Consider the following 19,523-nt stretch of genomic DNA (forward strand, 5'->3'; position numbering starts at 1 on the left):
CTAGGTGGCCAGTGGCGCACGTTAATTCCATCGATCATTACTCCCTGCAATCCGCCAATCGAAAAATAAAAACACTGGCAACCCCACCTGCATCCCTCCCCCGGTTCGGGGAGATGTGATTTTTTTTCGAGCGTCACCCCCATCGCACTGTCGGTACCTATTATTATAATGATCGCAGTTCTCATATGTACTGGATTTTACTGATGTAATTCATTGATGAACGGTGTTACGTTTTAAAATACGAGTATTCGTTATTTTCGTTCGGTAAAAAATGCATTTATTCAATTGTTATAAATTTGGTGAAGCCATCTTTATTTATTTTAGCGAATATTTAAATTACTACATATATACCTATACATAAATATATTGTATGTAATTACTCGGACTGTTCAGATATGAAAAATCTCTTGACGTACACTATTTTTAAATTAACATAATACATTTCTACTTTGGTTTAGGATGTTATATTTAAAAATATGGATATTTTTTACGTGAGTTGGAAAGTCAAGAGATAAGTTAAATATTCTGTAGCTATGCGTGAGTGCTACGATGATTGTAGCTGCGGTCTACGTCTCTACGCGAAGCAAAATATTTCAACTATTTAAGATAGTAAAGTTAAAAAGCTCCAAATACTAATTAACTTGCTTAATGCTTAGCTTGCGTGTATATGTGTGGGTGCAAGATTTTTGTATGTCGCAGTTCTTTTGTTAAAGTTAAAGTAAACAAGTGCTATATAGAGATTGAAATTAATTATTTTATTAGCATATCAGATTACTACATAGAGAAACATTTCAGAATAATAAAATTATATTATATAATATACTTTATACAGTACAGTACATGATGCTTCAGAAATGATAAAGAATGATCGGTTATTTTTACATTTACACAAACCCGTTGCTCGTGTGAGTATAAAGAAGTGTAAATGTGTGCGTGCCTGCAGAATCGAGCTCGGGCTGAGCCTCATCGCGTGCAAAACGCCATGCAAAAATGTGCATTGTACATAGACACCACTATCTATGACCTCCCCACCCGCCTCCTGCCTTTAAACAAATAGATCTTTCGGAGGAACTTTTGTTTTATGTACAGACCACTCTATATTGGTCAGGGCGGATAGGGAGCAACACAGTCCCCTTTTATGTGTCATGTAGTTTTAAATTACGAATTATCTGCATGATTGTTTTGAATACCATCAAGATTTAAAATTGGGATACTACAATGTTTCGTATTGTAATCATTTATTATGTTTTAATATTTTTCAAATGTGGTAACTTTAATTAATTAAAGAGGTAAATTTGTTAAATGTAAGCCGAATGGAATTATGTATTTTTAACACTTTACAAGAATTTGGATGGATCACTAGCAACGACAAATACAAATACATACAACAATACAAGAGGATCAGATTTTCCTGCTGAGACAGCCATACAAATTGTATACCTGTAAAAGAATCATGTAGGAGTTGACTTTTTAAAATTCCATTCAGTGGGTATTATACTATATTCTGAAAGTCAATTAAGAAACGTATTTTTAAGCTCCGTTTTCAATTTTAAAACCGTCCTTTCAAAGCGCCTTTTACTTTACTCAGCAAAGTATAGCATTTAACGAAGCCGTAATTATAATGCTCAAAAGAAATTCCTTTTTTACAGCAATTTAATGAATTGCTGGTTTTCCTTAAGACTGAATGAGTGGATGTACGTATTTACTTATAATTTGAGTAATTGACCAAAAAGTTTTTAATCATAGTTTTCCGATTGTCTACGGTTCGTTTGTGTATGTTCGAGAAGTTTTGTTGCAACGATCTTGAGAAGAGCGGGAAAAGTTTGGTATACACGGCTGGAAAGAGATGAAACAAAAAAAAACGTATAAAAAAGAAAGAAAAGGAGGCAAGAGAAACTGTGTTATGAGGTAAGAAGGAGTGAGGCCAAGGCACGATCGCAATAAAACGATACTGCGTAAGGTCGGCGTCGGGGACCGGAACTTTTTATGGACGCTTTTTTTCTATATAAGTACTGAGTAAGCGTACGGAAGAAAAATTTCTTGAGTTTGCTTATGAGATGTGACTTTAAATTATATTCGTACAATCATCTCTTTATTTGAGCTATTATTAACATTTGTTTAACCGTTTGCTTATAAACGTATATTCACGATTAAATTAATTTAGGATTGCATTAATAAAATTTAATCTTTGAACAGTTTTAGTCAGGTAGGTATCGTTAATACGATAAATGACACTTCAGTCTAGAATATAATTAGAACTTAAAGTCATATTAAATATAAACATATTTATTAGCTTTATATTAGCAATAAAATTAAGTACTGTACAAATCTTATTAGAATGTATTGGCTACTCATAAAATATATTAAAAAATATTGTATGTATATGTAATCGCTATATATTCCATAATGTATTATTAAAATAATATAAGACTATAAGAAAAAAAATTTAAAGAAATATAAGATATAATTATATTGTACCTTTAAGATATATACGCAAAAATATTTTCCTAATCCTTTTGAGAATTCTAAGAACTAATTGTATTAAACTATTACATAACTTATTTTATGACATTTAAATGACTCGATTTAATTTATTCAAAAGTATCACGTGTGTTAATGTTTATCGAAAACTTTGACAGTATGTCTTCACTGTAGAGTGTTACACAGCATCCCTGACCTATCTCAATCGGAAACTTGTATAACTTAGTTTTACCGACGGCCGCGATCTAGCAAACAGATCGCTGTAATATATATACATATTTATATTCTAGTTTTAGTAAATAAACCATCAGATATGCTTGAAATATAATTATGAGTAATTTTATTTAAATTTATAATATAATTTCGATAGTGTAACATTTTCTTATGTTCAACTTTTTGTAATACGTTTTATTTTTCTAGCAGTAATTATGAATTTTATTCTAAACAATTAATACATGAATTTTAATTCGTAAAACAGTCACTAATGAGTTTTTTTGTTGATTTATGTAGACGTATAAGTACTAATTTATGTTCATAAACTATATGTAAAATCATATTATACTTCGTTCAAATATAATCTTGTATATATATTATCTTGATGTGTATATTCGTAATAGATATATATTCGTTAAATTCGATACGAACAAACGAAATAAATAAGACTCAAAATTATTTTAATACTTAAATGTATAGTATCAATTATACATTTTAGGAATTTAAATGGTGAAGTAGAGAGTGCTTTGTAATTATAACTATTCGTTAAAAAAATTATAATTTGTGTGAATTTTAATATTAAAGCAAAATTACAAAATGACTTTAATATCTTATCTCGTATCAAAAGTAAGTGCATTGATCTCCTGACTATCAATTTGGATTAACAAAAAGAAGCCACCTGTTACTCTATGATTAACAGAGCGCTAATGCAGACGAGTGAAAGGATCAGAGAAAGGCGTCTGTCACTAGTCTAGATTATATTATTTTAATGTCGTTTTGTTAGTGCACTTTCATTTTTTGGGTTTTTTTTGTCCAGTCTTAGAATTTTAGAATAGCCATTTTCAATATAAATTATCTCATTGTGTAGAAGCGTGGTGGAATTATCTCCAAGGAACAGGAAACTTTTTCTTGTTAAACAGTGACATTTACTCGATATAACTATGTAGTTGTGAAAGGAGTTTTCTATTTATAGTATTAATATAATTACATCAGATAATATTTTTAATTAATGCAAAGGATTATGTACATATGTCTCATTTTTCAATAAAATATATTCCTGTTTATAAAAAAATATAATTTTAACATTTTAATACCTTTATTGACTTATGATCGGGCAACTCTAAAGCAAGCATTACGGCGCACACAACTGCAGCGTGTGGCATGGGACCACCCCCACCCGATTCGGCGTTTTTATATTTTTGCACATTCAAAAAAAGTACGGCAGACAAAGATGGACTGATGACGAGATCCGAGCTCGTATACCGAGTAACAATAGGGTGCAAGCGGGACGGAACCACTTCTGACAGGACCGATGTGAAATAAAAATGTGCAAAGCGTTTCTTTTTTAGATGTGATGCTTTTTTACGTTAGTCTGCGTTCGCAATTAGTGATGTGCGGTTGTCGCGTATTGAGCATTAGGAATATATGCAAATAAAGTAATACAGAAATTCGTTAGGGCTCCAAAAGCTTTTGTACGATGTTTATTCAACAGGCTCAAAGGATTGCGGAAGCGAGACCAAGGTCGGCTCAGTTCTTTAGCGAGAGAATTGAATTGGCCCAATATCACTTATAGATAATAATATCTGCGCTCTGTTAACAATCTGTTCCTCATTTTACCGCAATCCTTTTAACAGAACGAGTTATGGCGATCTCTGAAACGAATCTGAACAAAAGGCTCGCGATAAAATGTTTTAAATTGTTTCATTTTGTAAAATTTTAGTATGGCTATGCTTTAAACGTAATGAGGGTATTGTTTCTACTTTTCGACGAAAGACTTAAAATTAAATAAAAATTCGAGAAACTTCTTACATTACTTACGTTTCTGTAATAATGTTGAAAGCATATTCTAAGAGATTGTAATGAGGGTGAGCTTCAAGGTTAAAATACACTATTATTTAAAATACAATATACCTACTACCGTTACCAATTATATCTTTCTGCTCTACTGACTTTTTGTCATTTCTAGTTACAGAGGAACGTCGGAAAACATTTTTCGATTGTTTTTTGCCCAAATTGCGCCAACCCTAAAAGCAATGTCACATCCACTCTAAGCCCCCGAACATGAACACAGCCTCCCGTATTGCGTGAACTCTTCAGGTGCATCCTAATCAAAGGTACGTAACGTTAGGAAGAGCGGCGCAACAAATTTTAATGCTAAAAGAAAAAACACTGACAATCCAATGCAGCGCGGCTGTGTGTGCGTGGGGCACACACACATCGGCAGCGGCCGTGTCGGTGCATGCTTTACGCGCGGAAAAAAGTGCTGCGTTATTGATTTTTCTCTACAGCGTCGAGGGGGGTTGGGAGCTCGCCCGCGGCCTGAAAAAGTGTCTGCTGAAAAAACCGAGACGAAAAAGCACCCCTCCCTTTTTAATTGGTAACGTAGTGTCAATAGGGCTAATCCTGGGGCCGTAATAGCCTGCTTTTGTCTCCCGAATGCATTTTTCAGTGTTGCCAGGCGACGGTTTTGAATCGTGGGTTAGCTTCTTTTGGGCTTTTTAATGAAGAGTTTCAATTGTAGTACGCCGTTGCTCCGCATTGTTTCGAATACTCTGTCAAGAGACGCTAGTTTTATACTAATTAAATTCATATATGGATACGTTTTTATCATATTGTTATCCAATTAATCGAATACAGATACTTCTCTTCGAGGATTTTGTTTTGGTGAATCTTGGAGTGCTGGGCCCTTATTGAAACTTTTGTTAACGTTGTTTTGTCTATAATAGCAGAGTACCTTGTTACAAGATACGGTTCAGATTCCATTGTTCTAGGTATGCAGAATTAATCGCTATTTCATTGTTCAGAGTCTACTGAATTGGTCGACGAATTAAAATTTGAAAGCAAATGAAAATAATAGAATCTCATTTAAGAAACAGACTTACTCATATCAATGATATTAATATTTAAAATATATTTAAAGTTTAAGCGTAAGTGTAGTGCGTTACATCTAAACAATGTCTGAAGATAGAAATACTAATAAATGTAGTTCAGGAAGGCGAACTCTCCCGCACGTAATACGCGAACAAAGCGGTGTTACGATTTGATACATTTAATGCTTGTAAGAAAACGTGAAGTTCTAACAGATTTAAATACAGAAGCCTATGGACATGACGGGGTGAAAATAAGGTCCTTGACAGTGAATTTTTTGTCACCAATGAGAGCGGATATATTGCTTATCTTTATAAGTTTTTTTTTTTTATTTAACTAATACGGCTCAGGCCCAACAATGTTACAACGATTGATTATTTCAAAATTTATAAAATTTCGTGTATCAACTAACAGAATCTCTTAGTTTTGATATAAGTGATATTGGTGGTTACTTATTTAACTTACTATGCGCACTGACCTTATCGTCATCTTCTTTATACAATATTAATCTTAAGAATATTTCTCTATCCATAGTTATAGATACTCTGGATTTGTAAATTACATTTTTTTAATAATAATATTAATTCTATTTTTGAAAAATGTAACGGGATAACGAACTTAAAAACGTATTCTGACTGTTGACAGAAAATTCAACAACTTTTAAATTTTAGTATAATCAAATTTTGTCGCCTCCGGTTAGGCTTTATGGGCCTAGCCCTCAATCCCTTGCTGGTTTAGACAAATTGTAAGCAACGCAACTAATTATTCAAACAATGTTTATCTTTACTAGTAGAGGTGAACTCAATAATACATTATAATTAATTTACAATAATCAAAAAACTAAAATCTACTACAAATACAAAGTGAATTAGTATTTTTATAGAAATATAAACTTTATAACTATTTATAGAAGAGATAAAATGTATTGATGTATTAATATCTAAATCTGAAATTATAAATACGTTTACAACCTACTTTCATGTTCAAAGTGAAGATTGAATGTACTGCCAAAATTTGGAAAAATATCTCTTAAATTATTTGCAGTTACGTATTTGAAAAAGGAATTAATTAACTTTTTTTATAATCTCAACTATATATTAACATCACCTCTCTAGGGAAAGTCCCTTTGTATCAATGACCTACATATATGTATAAAGAACTAATTAGTTATCGAAGCCGCGATCTGAAGCAAGATTCTCTTTTCTGTTAAATTAAACGCCTGTGTCTACATCAATAAAGCTTTTGTCCTCCATATAAAATTAATCGCAATTTCCAAGTTGGTGTCGTTGTTCGTAATTACAAACGGAAGTGCGTGACGTCACGTCCGCAGTCAATTGAGCCACTTGTAGCCATTAGCGAGGTCAGGGTTTGCTTGGTTTGATTGTTTTATATCTTCACTCTTATTTAAACTCGATTTTATTACTTTCTTTAAAATAGTTAATTATATAACTCGGCAATTCATATCGAATTATTTTATTTGTTTGTGTCTGTATGATGCTTACTATTAGTTTGGCCCGTGTAATTGTTTGAGTGTTACCATGGTAACGAAGGCAGCAATAGGATCGGACTTATGGCTTTTAATTGTAAGACATTATCGTTAAACTGGAGGGTCGTAAATAGCAATTCAAAAACATCGTGGATATCATAAATGTCACGCGAATTAAGTGTTTCGTCTCAGCATATTAATTAAGGCTTTATATTATTTTTTATTTTAAGAATATAGGTGTAACAAATAATGTACAGGTATTCAATTGATTTATATAATTACAACTGCATTTTAAACTTGGTATCTTAATGTAATAATATTAAATAAATGTGAAACTAATAATGGTTAATATAGCAAAAAATATATATACTTGTATATGAACCAGCTCCAAAATTGAAACGTTTAGGTGAAATTGGCCTTAAATTAAGGAGCATGTTTCAAAACAGGCATAATTTAAATAAATACTATACCTAACATAAGACGAATTTATAGATGTCCAATTAACTCAAAACTATTAACTATAATTTCGTATGACTCTCTAGTAATGTTTACTTACGGTGATACGCTACTTTAAGTATATGTAGTATTATCATTATTATAAATGTATTTTTTGACATTTTACTATAGTTTTGCAGTGTATATTGTATATTCTAATATGATGCGTGATTAGCTCTACTGGTAAGAAAACTACTACGAAATTTAACTTGTAACGAACAGACTAAAGTACGCCTATCAACAACACTTTATTTTTGAGTTTATTTCCCTTTTCATGATTTACTGTTACTTCATTGTTGTATATATATACAAGAATTTATTTATATATAACAGTAAGTTCACAAGTAGATTCAATCACTTGGTAGGGCTACGTGCTAGCACGTTTGGGTAGGTAGTAGGTACCACCCTCTCGACAGATACTTGGCGGTAGGGCTACGTGACAGCCCGTTTAGGTAGGTAGTAGGTACCACCTTCTCGTCTGATATTCTACCGCCAAACAGCATCATTCAGTATAGCTGTGATCCGGTTTGAAGGGTGAGTAAATCAGTGTAACTACAGGTACAGGGGACATAACATCTTGGTTGGTGGCGCGTTGTTAATATTTCTTTTAGGGACATTGTCTATGGGCGGTGGTCACTGACCATCAGGTGATCCATATGAATACATATGTTATAAATATGAATAAGTGCATTTTTAAATACGTTTTTGTAAATGAAGTATTCGTCCAGTAATAAAAATTTTTCATATTGTAATAACAGATGTCAATTAGAAGTGGATGTAAAATATTTTTTATATCGCCTGAATGGTAAATCTCTCAAGTATTGATGTTAAGATTTACTCGATATGATCATGTTTCTATTGTAAATGGTGGAAAGAGTAAGTACTGAATTTGTTTCAGGTTCTTTAAAGTAGAATCTACTTTCCGAACCGGTGGTTACTTTACATTTACTTCAACACTGTAACACGACGACTCAAAAGCGCTTTTATGATCCTATTTGAATAAAGAATATGATTTTGATTTCTTTTTATATAATACACAATAACAATAAATTATATAAAGTTATTATATCAGCAATAAATGCTAATATATATCCCACTTCTGGATAAAAGTTTTGGACTTGATTTCACCACTTAGAATTAATTGAATATGACGCCATCAGATTCCTGCGCGATGGTCTTCTTCTCCACTGAACATCTCATTAAACCTTTCTGATGCTTGTTCGCATGTTAACTGATCACTTCTAGTAAATTTATTTATTTAAATACTCAGACCTGTCTCCGCTGTTATCGATACAATTTATACTATATAAGATTTACATTTATTTTCCTAAATATTCGAACTATAAGTGTATCAATGCAAATTTATACAGCGTTGAATCTAAGCACGCACGGCGGCATTGACCGCGCATTACGCAACTACTTGACATCAATAAAACGCAGACAGACGGACAGACAGCGGGTGAGCGACCAAGTTCAACTTGTTATGTGATATGGCATTAGTGGCGGACGGTTTGTTTAGTGTTTGCGTGTTTACACATAACAACGGGGTGTCTATGTGTGTATGTTGACAACTTTCTGCTTATTGAACTTCATATATTGTTATGAAAAATATGATGTAAATTGTATTAGTGGTATTTGTGTGGATAACAACAACATATAAGGGATCCTACCACTTACGACACATCATACAACATTGTATTGTTGTGTTTCGGTTTTAATGTTTAAATTTTATATATAAGAATAAATTAAAGTTAATGTTAAAAAACTAAACATTTATTTTTTAAAAGATTATTATAAGTTGTAAGTTAATGTTCGTTGATTTTCATACACATTATTTCTGTTTGAGTTACGAGCCGGCAGTAGATTTTCTATTTGAAAAGGGTAGCAGTAAAAGTAGGTAGTATAAGACATTTTGAAGAATGAGCGATTGTACTCGTAATTACGAGTAAAACGGAAACATCACAATAGATATCCAGTTTTCAGAACATTACCAGTAAAGAATTAGCCTAAAACGCGCAATGTTAGGCTACGGGCAAAATGATCACTTCCCAGTGGTTATTCCTTTTGGTAGTTTGTATTAAGTAAGGAAATTAATACTTTTAACGTAGAAGCCAGTTTCGTAGTGTGCGCAAAGGTCACAGTATTAGCCAGTAAATATCAGTTGTCTTTGCCTTATGCTAATGCAGTTGTTTAAAAAAAAACCAGTTCGCCAGTTTTTTTTATCTACCTGTGCATTAAACCGTTCAAATATTTCCTTAATAAATGCTATATGTAGATTGTTATTTATTTCGTATACGATAAGGGAATCAAATCGTGTTCATTTTAAAAATTCGTGTAAATTTCAAACAACAGTTGCTAATTTTTATAGCAAATATATAAAATTATATTATAATTTGTTTTGATAAGCATGTCAGTATAAGCGAGTGTTAAGTTCACATAATTTTTTTTTTGTCATCAATAAAGCGCGGAGATATTCAGACAACGGTGAATGACCAGAATCAAGTACACTCGCTATATGATACTGATGTGCGTAACAATAATCTGTCTGTGTCGTTAAAAAGTAAAAGGACTTTGCGTTTTCGGCTTCTTGCTCAGAATTTATTTCGATTCTTTGCCATTGCTTTGCCATTGCATTGCTTTGCTTAGAGCCTACTCCACCTTTAACACTGATAATACGCTATCAACTATCGGATCAAAGATGTAATGTCAGTAATGCTTGTAGTTACACTGGCTCACTCACTCTTCAAACCGGAACTCAACAATAATTAGCATTGTTATTTGGCGGTAGAATATACGTTGAGTGGGTGGTACCTACCCAGACTCTCAAATGAGGATACGATGTTTTTGCTATTAATTAAATTTATATATATATATATTAAGGTTTTAGTATGTAATATTAATATATAATTGAAAGTTGTTTCAACTTCACCCTTTATAAATTTAGGCTATTGACATCACAAGCGTGAACCTGATGTTATTGTAGATTTTAGAAATAAAAACATTAAGATTTTTTTTTTTTGATGTTTTAATTGCAATTATGTTTAGTAATGAGTCAAAGGACAGGATGCTGAGTTGGTTGGAAGCATATTCCGTCCCGGTAGTTCATATTCGATTAATATGGACGACTTTGAGTTTTATTAATTTGTCAACAATATGGCGTTGATGGTTCAATATTTGACTCTTGATATTCAAGAAAACCATTTTGTGCGTTTACACTGAAATAGTTGACAAATATTGTTTCCGTCTGTTTTAAGTTGTTCGAAGAGTGACGTTTGAGTTTCAGTTGATAGTCGACAACTATTTTTTTTTATTGTCATTAGAGCTGTAAGAAACATTAAACATTTCTTACAGCGTCACCAAAATTGGGAACTAAGATGTTATGACCCTTGTGTCTGTAGTTAAACTGGTTTTCTATACATTTGTTACAAATGCGTGTTGGTTATACATAAGTTGCCAATTTTGCTTTATTAGAGACGCTGTTTTATGACAGTAGGTGTGAAACAAAATGACAATGTATCAAGTCTTTAGTGCACTGCCATAAAACTGGCGATATCAAATCACGAACTTCTAAGCGCTACATCGCACCATGCCTCATAGACCCGTTTGGTACAAATCACAAGCGATTTCGGGTGAACAGCTATGGTTTTCTTAATAGTAATCTCAAAATCAAAACAAACTTAACTTTGTTAATTGTAATTGTTTTAACAGTTTTTAATAAATTATTTTTAGCACTGTTAATAAAAAGTTTTGATGAAATATACAAAAGGACTCTGAATCTTAATAATATCCATTGATGGGATAGAGGTTTCTATCTGATCTATGGACATTTAATTTTCCAGGGTAAAATGTTTATGGTATTGAATTATTATTTCATTATAATTAAAATATATGTTATCTTCTATAATATTAGAAAAGAACGTAATAATTTATGTGACTGGCAACATAATATGTTGCCAGTCACAGCAGGTAACATATTATGTTCGAAATTTGAATAATCGAACGATATTTAAATATATTCAATGATTTGTACCAAACATGTTGTAGCGTGTTTCCTTGGCTTCCCGTGTTCACGCGACGGCATGCTTCGCCCATAAACGTACAAACGACAACTTACTTATGTAATTCTTATTTTGATAGTCATAAGGGTTATAATTGCGTTAAACATTTAGCATATGGGATCCTATCGTGTAGAATAGACAAAAATTGTAAACGCTGGCCGCCGGTTATGACTTATTTATGTGTTTTTATGGCTTTATTTATGTGTTCGTGTATTTGATATGTTACTTAAAGATTATATTTAAAGTGTTTTAGAATTAGTGAATCAACTCCTTTTAGAAAAACGACAAGTAAATCCCAAAAACTAATCAAATCCTAATATTTATTGGGACTTTGTATCTGGAGATATTTAGTTATACTTAAATTATATATAACAAATTTATAATCTGTGCTAATAAACTCTAATTATTATGCGGCTAATTCTTAATGCCAACACATTGTGACATGTCTAAACCAAACATAGGGTCTATTTAAAGGGGTTGTCTATTCGGAGGGCGTCTATTTGTCTATTTTGTAACTGACATATGTTGGACTATAGGGTTAATCTGATTGTCTGCTTTGGCGCGCAAATTTAGACCTAACTTATTGGCTTGATCAGATCACCGGATTAAGTGAATAAACTCGTGGCAATTGAGAACAATAAAAGTATTCGAAATTTAAAAATGACAATTAGGTTACTCATTTGAAAAGATATATCGCAATCAGTAATATATGAAATCGGGTTATATAAGTAGTGTGTAAATTTAGAATATAGATTAAAAATTAACAATGTACGTAACATTAGAAAGAGTTTGTTCTATTGATTTAGTTTGCTTTATCAATGTATTTTGAATGGTATCTAAGAGTTAAAGTTCAATCACAAAATAGTTAAATCTTGCACATTTATAATTTCCAGATATTTGTCATTTAATATAAATATAACATTAATATTAGTTTATATATTATTTTTTATTAGATATTAAGGATAAAAAAGGCTGGATATAGTGTTTGTAATTTTTCAGGTGAGATATGAACTCAACTGTATTTTATAACAAACATATGCTATTTAATTGATGGGAATGTGTTACCGAGTTTTGCTATAGTCTGTCTTGGTATATATTTCGAACCCGTCCTGGGTTGCCATTTATAATAATGTAAAATATATTTTGAATTAGATTTATAATTCACGATTTAATAAATAATATCATAGAAATGTATTTGTTCTTTTCGTATCATAGAATACTTTAAGGCGAATATAATATCACAATAAAATTAAATACATATAACAAATAAAACAGTACTAACCCACCCTCATACACTGTTGCGGTATTACAAGAGGGTAACACTAGCATATTCGTGCGTATTGACCCGTGTGAGGGTTCCCAAGGCCACGTTCAAGTTCAAGGACGGGGGGAACCTTACCCTACAGGTGGTACTCTTGTTACGAAGTTTACTCTTTGGATCTGTTGTTTTTATACAAACTGGGTAAATAGTTGATATTCTTATCAAATGATGTGATACCGAGGCTCAGGATACATTGGTTTGACTATATTTTTTATGTTAAGCTTTCGGTGCGTTTAGAATAAAATTGTAGTCTTTTATAAATGCAAACTTAATTTTTAATTTAAAATGTTTCAGTGAAACGGTTTAATTTTCTAATTTACTATTTTTTTTTTAAATATTAGAACGAAATTAAAATATTATTTTTATTCGTATTGCTTGTGTTTAAATTAAGAATATTCAATTCAAAGACTTATTGTTTTATTCAAATTTCAATTCAATTAATATTAAGGTGCAAAAATCTTACTAGAAAGTTAGAAATGTTATCGACTAAGAATTAAGGCTATTATCGAAGCCGGACGTTTGCTAATCAGCAATCTTGGTTTGTAAACTCACAAGCAATCGTACGGTAATTACACGTGACGATACAGCTTTTCTAATGGGATGTTATATTATTTCCACGGATAATATACACTACTAACTTATGCCTGTGGCTTTTTCTGCATGTGAGGAGATGGGGGAGCTATCTCTATCTCTCTTCCAAATTTGTTCCAAATCAGACCAGCCGTTTTGTGTCAAATTTTCACGTTCATAATATTAGTGGGTATAGTATTAGTATGAATAATTATTTTATTGAATATTTTTGTGGGATAACTTCAATTTGTATTGGCCTTGGATAAAAACGTCAAAATTTTATTAACGTTTCTTGTGATAAGTGAAACGAATAAACCAAATGTAAATGACATAATAAAATTGTTCTTAGTAAATTTATTACTTCACTTTACAAGGTTTAACGATAGAATTTTACGTCACAGGTGACGTTTAATTATTATTCTTATTTGTCATAATAACACAACTTGGTAAATGCCTTTTAGTCTATTAAAATAAAGGTTTCATGTAGATGTTACAAAAGAGTACTCCTCAATGTTTTCCTTCCTGCAGTACGAAACAACAATTGCACTTACAAAACTCAAATTTGCAAGACTAAGATTCTACTTTGAATCGGGACTTCCGTTCAGCGTTAACATATTAAGGACTTGCAACATTATCACCGAAACTGAAATCAATTATCATTATCAGAACCGGACGTTCGCTAATCAGGTTGTTAGTAAACTATCAAAGGCTAGCGAGCGTGATGAACACGTGATGTTTGCAAACTTCGCCGTTGTGATGTTTGCACGTGACGTTGATTAGCGAACTTATAACTAAGTTCAAGCGTTAAAGTTTATGAATAAAGATATCAGAGATTTCATGTATTTGAAAGTGAATTTTAGTTGCGTTTACCATATATGCAAGTATGTTTGCGACGAATGGCAGTCGGGAAAATTCGGAAAGATGCTTGCAGAATAGAATGTTTGGCTAGATTTGGCGCGATTTCGTCAAGGTGTACTAACAAATTGTTTACATGTGTATCGTGTATATTATAATTATTGTTTGTTTAATTGCTAACTAACAGCTGAATGAGAATAGTAGCCGATTATCATTTCAGATATCCATTTCATAAACAAAATAAAGTCTAACTGAAAATGGGTCCATTGAATTAAACTTAATTGCCCAACATTATTATCGATTCATCTCGGGCTGTTTGATAAAAGATATGATAAGCAAGCGATTTAGTCAGGTTTTATGTGCTGATGGTATTTGCCTCTTACCGTTGTGGAGTTGCGACAGATTGAAAATAAGAAAAAAAAAACAGGAAAATCTCATCTTGTCTTTGGGGAAAATTCCGATGGTGCATTGTTTTGCAAATTTAACGCTCTATGGTTGTTGATTTTACAACATTACTATGGTGAAGTAATTGGGCAGTCCAGTTCGGTGGAGGCGTGAAGTATTAACAGCTGATTACCGGCGTACCGTGAAGCGGAACATTGCTACACTAATCTACATGAACCGATTTGTGCCCTAACCACATAGCGGTCTAACGGTACAGCTTAATAAAAATATGTTTTAAACTATATATAGTAGGAATATCAAGAATACTAGCTGAGTATCGCTATATATGTTAGTAAAAATATGAAATGGCAATAAAAATTACGCCCTTAAACTTGACGGTCGCGAGTTCGATACCCTTTCGGTGAAAGGGAAATATTAAATGAACAAAGTTAATAGATAATTTTAAAATAATCATTTTTTTTTTTTATAAGTAGCTTACACTTAATAGTAAATAAGAAATATATAAAAATAAAAATTGAATATGAATTTATAATCGAAAACTCATATAATATTAGATATTTTATTATATTAAAAATAATGATTGAAAATATCACAAAGACCAAAATTAGTCAAAGTCAAGGAACAGTCGTGCGCAAAAGTGCACATTATCTAGATTCTAGCGACCTTGACCTTTGCGTCGGGATGCACCGCATTTGCATATAAACGCACCCGACGGCTATGCGATTATCACGAACTGGTTCCTATAAACTACGCGACGCAACTGGTTCTACCAGTGAGCGTCTTGTGGAAAAGTGATAGCGTACGTATGGCAACAACGTGCTTTTAAAAAAGATTTAGATTTTTTTTTAGGTTCTTTATATGTCGGTTATGGCTTGTTAATATTTGTGGGTTCTTTATAATGCTTGGTTCTGATATTTTAAACAAATAAGAATTTGTTAATGACTAATAAGACATTACATATGTTAAGCCTTTTTCTAATATACAGGGTTATTGATAATTCTTTTTTGAATTCGGTCATGTTCGAATACGAATTTCCACCAGCGTCCTTTCTGATCATTTTATTTAGGTTGCTTTGAAATAAATTCCTATTTTTTATACATTTTCGGAAAGCTAATTAAACGATTATATTTTTAAAATAATCTGCAGAACAAGTTTCATAATGATTTTTTTTTGTTTTTCAGGCATATTTGAGGGAAAAAAATAAAAAAAATATTGAAATAATATCGTTTTCCGTCTCGCATTTTTAAATTTGGACCGATAATTATTGTTTAAATATTGAAAAATATCTAGTGTTTAATTTTTTTTATAAATCAGAAGAAAAAAGTAGATTTTCATCGAAACTTTTTTTTAAATAAATTTTTGTAGTTGCAATTTTGACTTATTTTGAAAAAATCTAAAAAACGTGATAACTCAAAAATGGTTCACTTTTGCATCATGCATATGGGTGTTAAAATTATCGCAAATAGTCACCCCTATCACCTCATAACGGGAATACGTCGAATTACCAATAACCCTGTATATTCCTTGAAAATAATATATTTGGAAATACTTTTCTGTTTCGCCGAATAAATTATAGAAGTGATATTAGGTTTCATTCTTATTAAATATGATTTTCGCGTAACTTCATATCCACGATTATTGTTAAATATTATAAATTCGTTGTTAAGTTACAAACATCTTGGCAAATATAAAAACTAGTAATAAATTCTAATAAGTCCTTGCAAATTATTGTGTTAATACGACTGAGCCGCTAAATTGGCGCTAAATATAAAAAGTACATTTTTAATTGTTCCCCCAAAACTTATATAGGTATTTGTGAACCAAATGCGACCGAAACGTATACCCAGGGTATTCCCATATTTGAATTAAATTCATTCATTGTTGAACATACGTTGTAATTCTATTTTCAAATGAATGTTACTGTTTCTTTATTGACAATGATCTCACCAAGATTTATCATTAAAAAAAGGAAATATACATACAGACGCTATCCACAAAATTATAATATACGTTTGATATTAAATAATTGATGTGTCTTAAAAAAATTTACAATTCTACAATGAAGCAGTTTTTGACATTCAAATATGGTTGATGCTAAATCTAAATTTGTATTTAAAAAAAAAAACAAATGTATTATTATCTGTGATATTAACTTCAAAAACTTCGAGTAAAAACTTTTAGGTTTTACATATGTCGATCGGCATGCGGCGGACATTTAATGTCAATTATTTATTAAAATAATAAAGCATGCGATGTTTAAATTGTTTCATTGCTTATGTGTGAGTGAAGCAAACACATTTCAACTTTACTTTATTTAAAAACTAGCTGTACCTCACGGCTTCATTCGCGTTTTAGGTCTTGGTCGTAAAGTGTTAGGAATAAAAAATAGCTTTTGTCCTTCCTTGGGGTTCAAGTTTGTTATGAAACTAAATTTCATCAAATTCGGTTCAATGGTATGGCCGTGAATACGCAACAGACAGACAGACAGACAGAGTTACTTTCGCAATTATAATATTCGTATTGATAATAAGTATTATATAAAATTATTTAGGGAAAGAGCGATGACGGATTAACTTTATTATATAGAATTAAAATCTAACAATATGCTAAATTAAACGAGTTTTCTTAATAAGTAATATATTAATAAGTCCACAAATTAAAGTAACACGTTAAAGTAAAGTGTTTTTTTAGTCAACATAATATATTATACACTGACTTTAGACGATATGTTTTTATTCATTTTTTTTTCATTTTATGTTGAGTTTTCCAAAACATTAGGAATCAAAACCTCTCGGCTGACATTTAATTCTCTACTAAAAATAAACAAATACAGTCACCTGTAAAATAAATATTCGTAAAGTTAACAAAAGTACTAAATAATTTATAAATTATTTTAATGGATACCTTTTTATATCAAATAAAATGTTTTAATGTAAATTAAATTTTATTTTTGGTACCCAGTTTTGTTTTAGGTGATCCGCGTCAGTTTATTGCCAACTGATCGTAAATAAGTTACAAAAAAGCTCTAAAAAGGTTGTAATGTTATTGTCGCATTTCGACCGAAGTTAGCGTATCTGTCCTGTGTATTTCTTTTTATAGTCTGTGCAGTAAAAAGAGCGCGTAATAAAAATTTAGTAGATTCTTGTATGTTGAAATTTACATATTTATTAACTAGGGATATTTCCGTGATTTTTATTCTTTTTGATGTATAAAAAACATTTATTGTAAGACAATCGTTTCATACAAAGGTCTGTCAAAATTGATTAAGCTTTAAAATAATAAAATTAAATAATTATAGCCAGTGCAAATATATAAATATATATATGAATATTTATAAAGGTAATAAATTTCAAGCAAATCAGTAAAGCTTAAAACTTATCATATGGAAATAATTAATTAACTATTATATTTATTAAGTTGCACAAAAAGTTAATACAAATTATTAACTTAATTGAAATATTTTATGACTTACTTAAAACGATGCATCCATATATAATAGAAAATATTTTTCCCGGCGCCGTTGTAAACATTTGGAATATTACGATAATCTTATTAAAATTGGCGGCATTTTTAAATTACAATAGTGACGTACCTGTGTGACAATAATCTTCTAGGTAGTGCCTCGCCGCCCGCTGCACGATTGAGTAGTACAGGCTCACAGAAGATGCAAGCGCCATCTTACTTCTGCTTCGTTCTCTTTACTTCTATCCGTCTGTCGGTCTACTGTTTCTTCGAGTATGTTATAGTTTCATTGGAAACGAAAAAAACTCAAATATAATCAACTTAAACCGTTTTAACTGCATTAGTTTGTGACGAAAATAATAAACGAACAAATCAAGAAACCGAATAAAAGAACCTAGTTTGAACTGCGTTTAGTTTTGCGGTTTACAAGAAATTTTGCCGAAAATTGTTTTTGTTTGACGAAATAGGTTCACGGTGTTCCATTTTGTTTAGGGTCCGAAATCACAATTTTGTGCACATGACGCGAATATCAACCGCCGTCCGAAAGTACGCGAAATGAAACACGTGTAACAAATGTAATAAAATAAATAACGTTGTGGATGCGGGCGGCGCGCGCCGCGGTGTCAGCGAGACTGCCGCCCGGCTCGCTTTTTTTTACTTCCCCTGTGAGCGGGATGCTGAAACATGCACGGATAAGCCGATCGCCTTTATTATCGAATTCGTGAAAACTTTTCCCATATAAATATTCCTTTATAAATATTTTACGCGCTTTTACATGCACGACAAATTTTGCTAATTAAACGATTTTCCAATTAGAAGCTTTTTTGAAGTTTTTGTTTTTAGAAATTATGAATCGAGGAAGTAAATGAAATTGACTGTATATAAATTAATAGCAATATTTATTTTATGGATGATTAAAAGAATTATATATTTTTGGCTAATTAAACAAAGCACTTTAGTGCGAATAGTTTCGGACGATGAGAAAGATAATGTTCTAATTGGATTCATATTAGCAAAACAATTCGCAAATATGGCGCCCTGGAGAAAAGGCGGGAAAATAAGTTTCCCGCCGAGGCATTACACTCGAGACATGCGTACAGGAGGCTACGGCGACTTGTGAGAAGGTCTGTATATTAATCTTTTAATTTCAATTAATCTTTTTATTACTATATATTTTCCACGTAGATATACCACGCATATATATGAATATCGTCATATCTTTTTTTTTATTTACCATAGACAAAAAATAAACAAAAATTTTTATTATTATCTATTTATATTATGCTAGGTTAAAATTAAATAAATATAA

The 19,523-nt window shown here is 31.4% G+C and overlaps 1 protein-coding gene across 2 annotated transcripts in view; it reads right to left on the minus strand.

Annotated features, from left to right (window-relative positions):
* LOC113395460 (zinc finger protein 774) overlaps positions 1-18,842 on the minus strand; it is a 42,719-nt gene extending 23,877 nt beyond the window's left edge. For both annotated transcript variants that reach the window (XM_064217363.1, XM_064217362.1), the window contains exon 1: positions 18,345-18,842. In XM_064217363.1, the coding sequence (XP_064073433.1) occupies positions 18,345-18,429 (85 nt within the window). In that variant the 5' untranslated portion in view covers positions 18,430-18,842. The remainder of the gene's footprint in view (positions 1-18,344) is intronic.
* Between the last annotated feature and the right edge of the window lie 681 nt (positions 18,843-19,523).

Source organism: Vanessa tameamea, chromosome 16, assembly GCF_037043105.1.
Source record: "Vanessa tameamea isolate UH-Manoa-2023 chromosome 16, ilVanTame1 primary haplotype, whole genome shotgun sequence".
NCBI lineage: Eukaryota > Metazoa > Arthropoda > Insecta > Lepidoptera > Nymphalidae > Vanessa > Vanessa tameamea.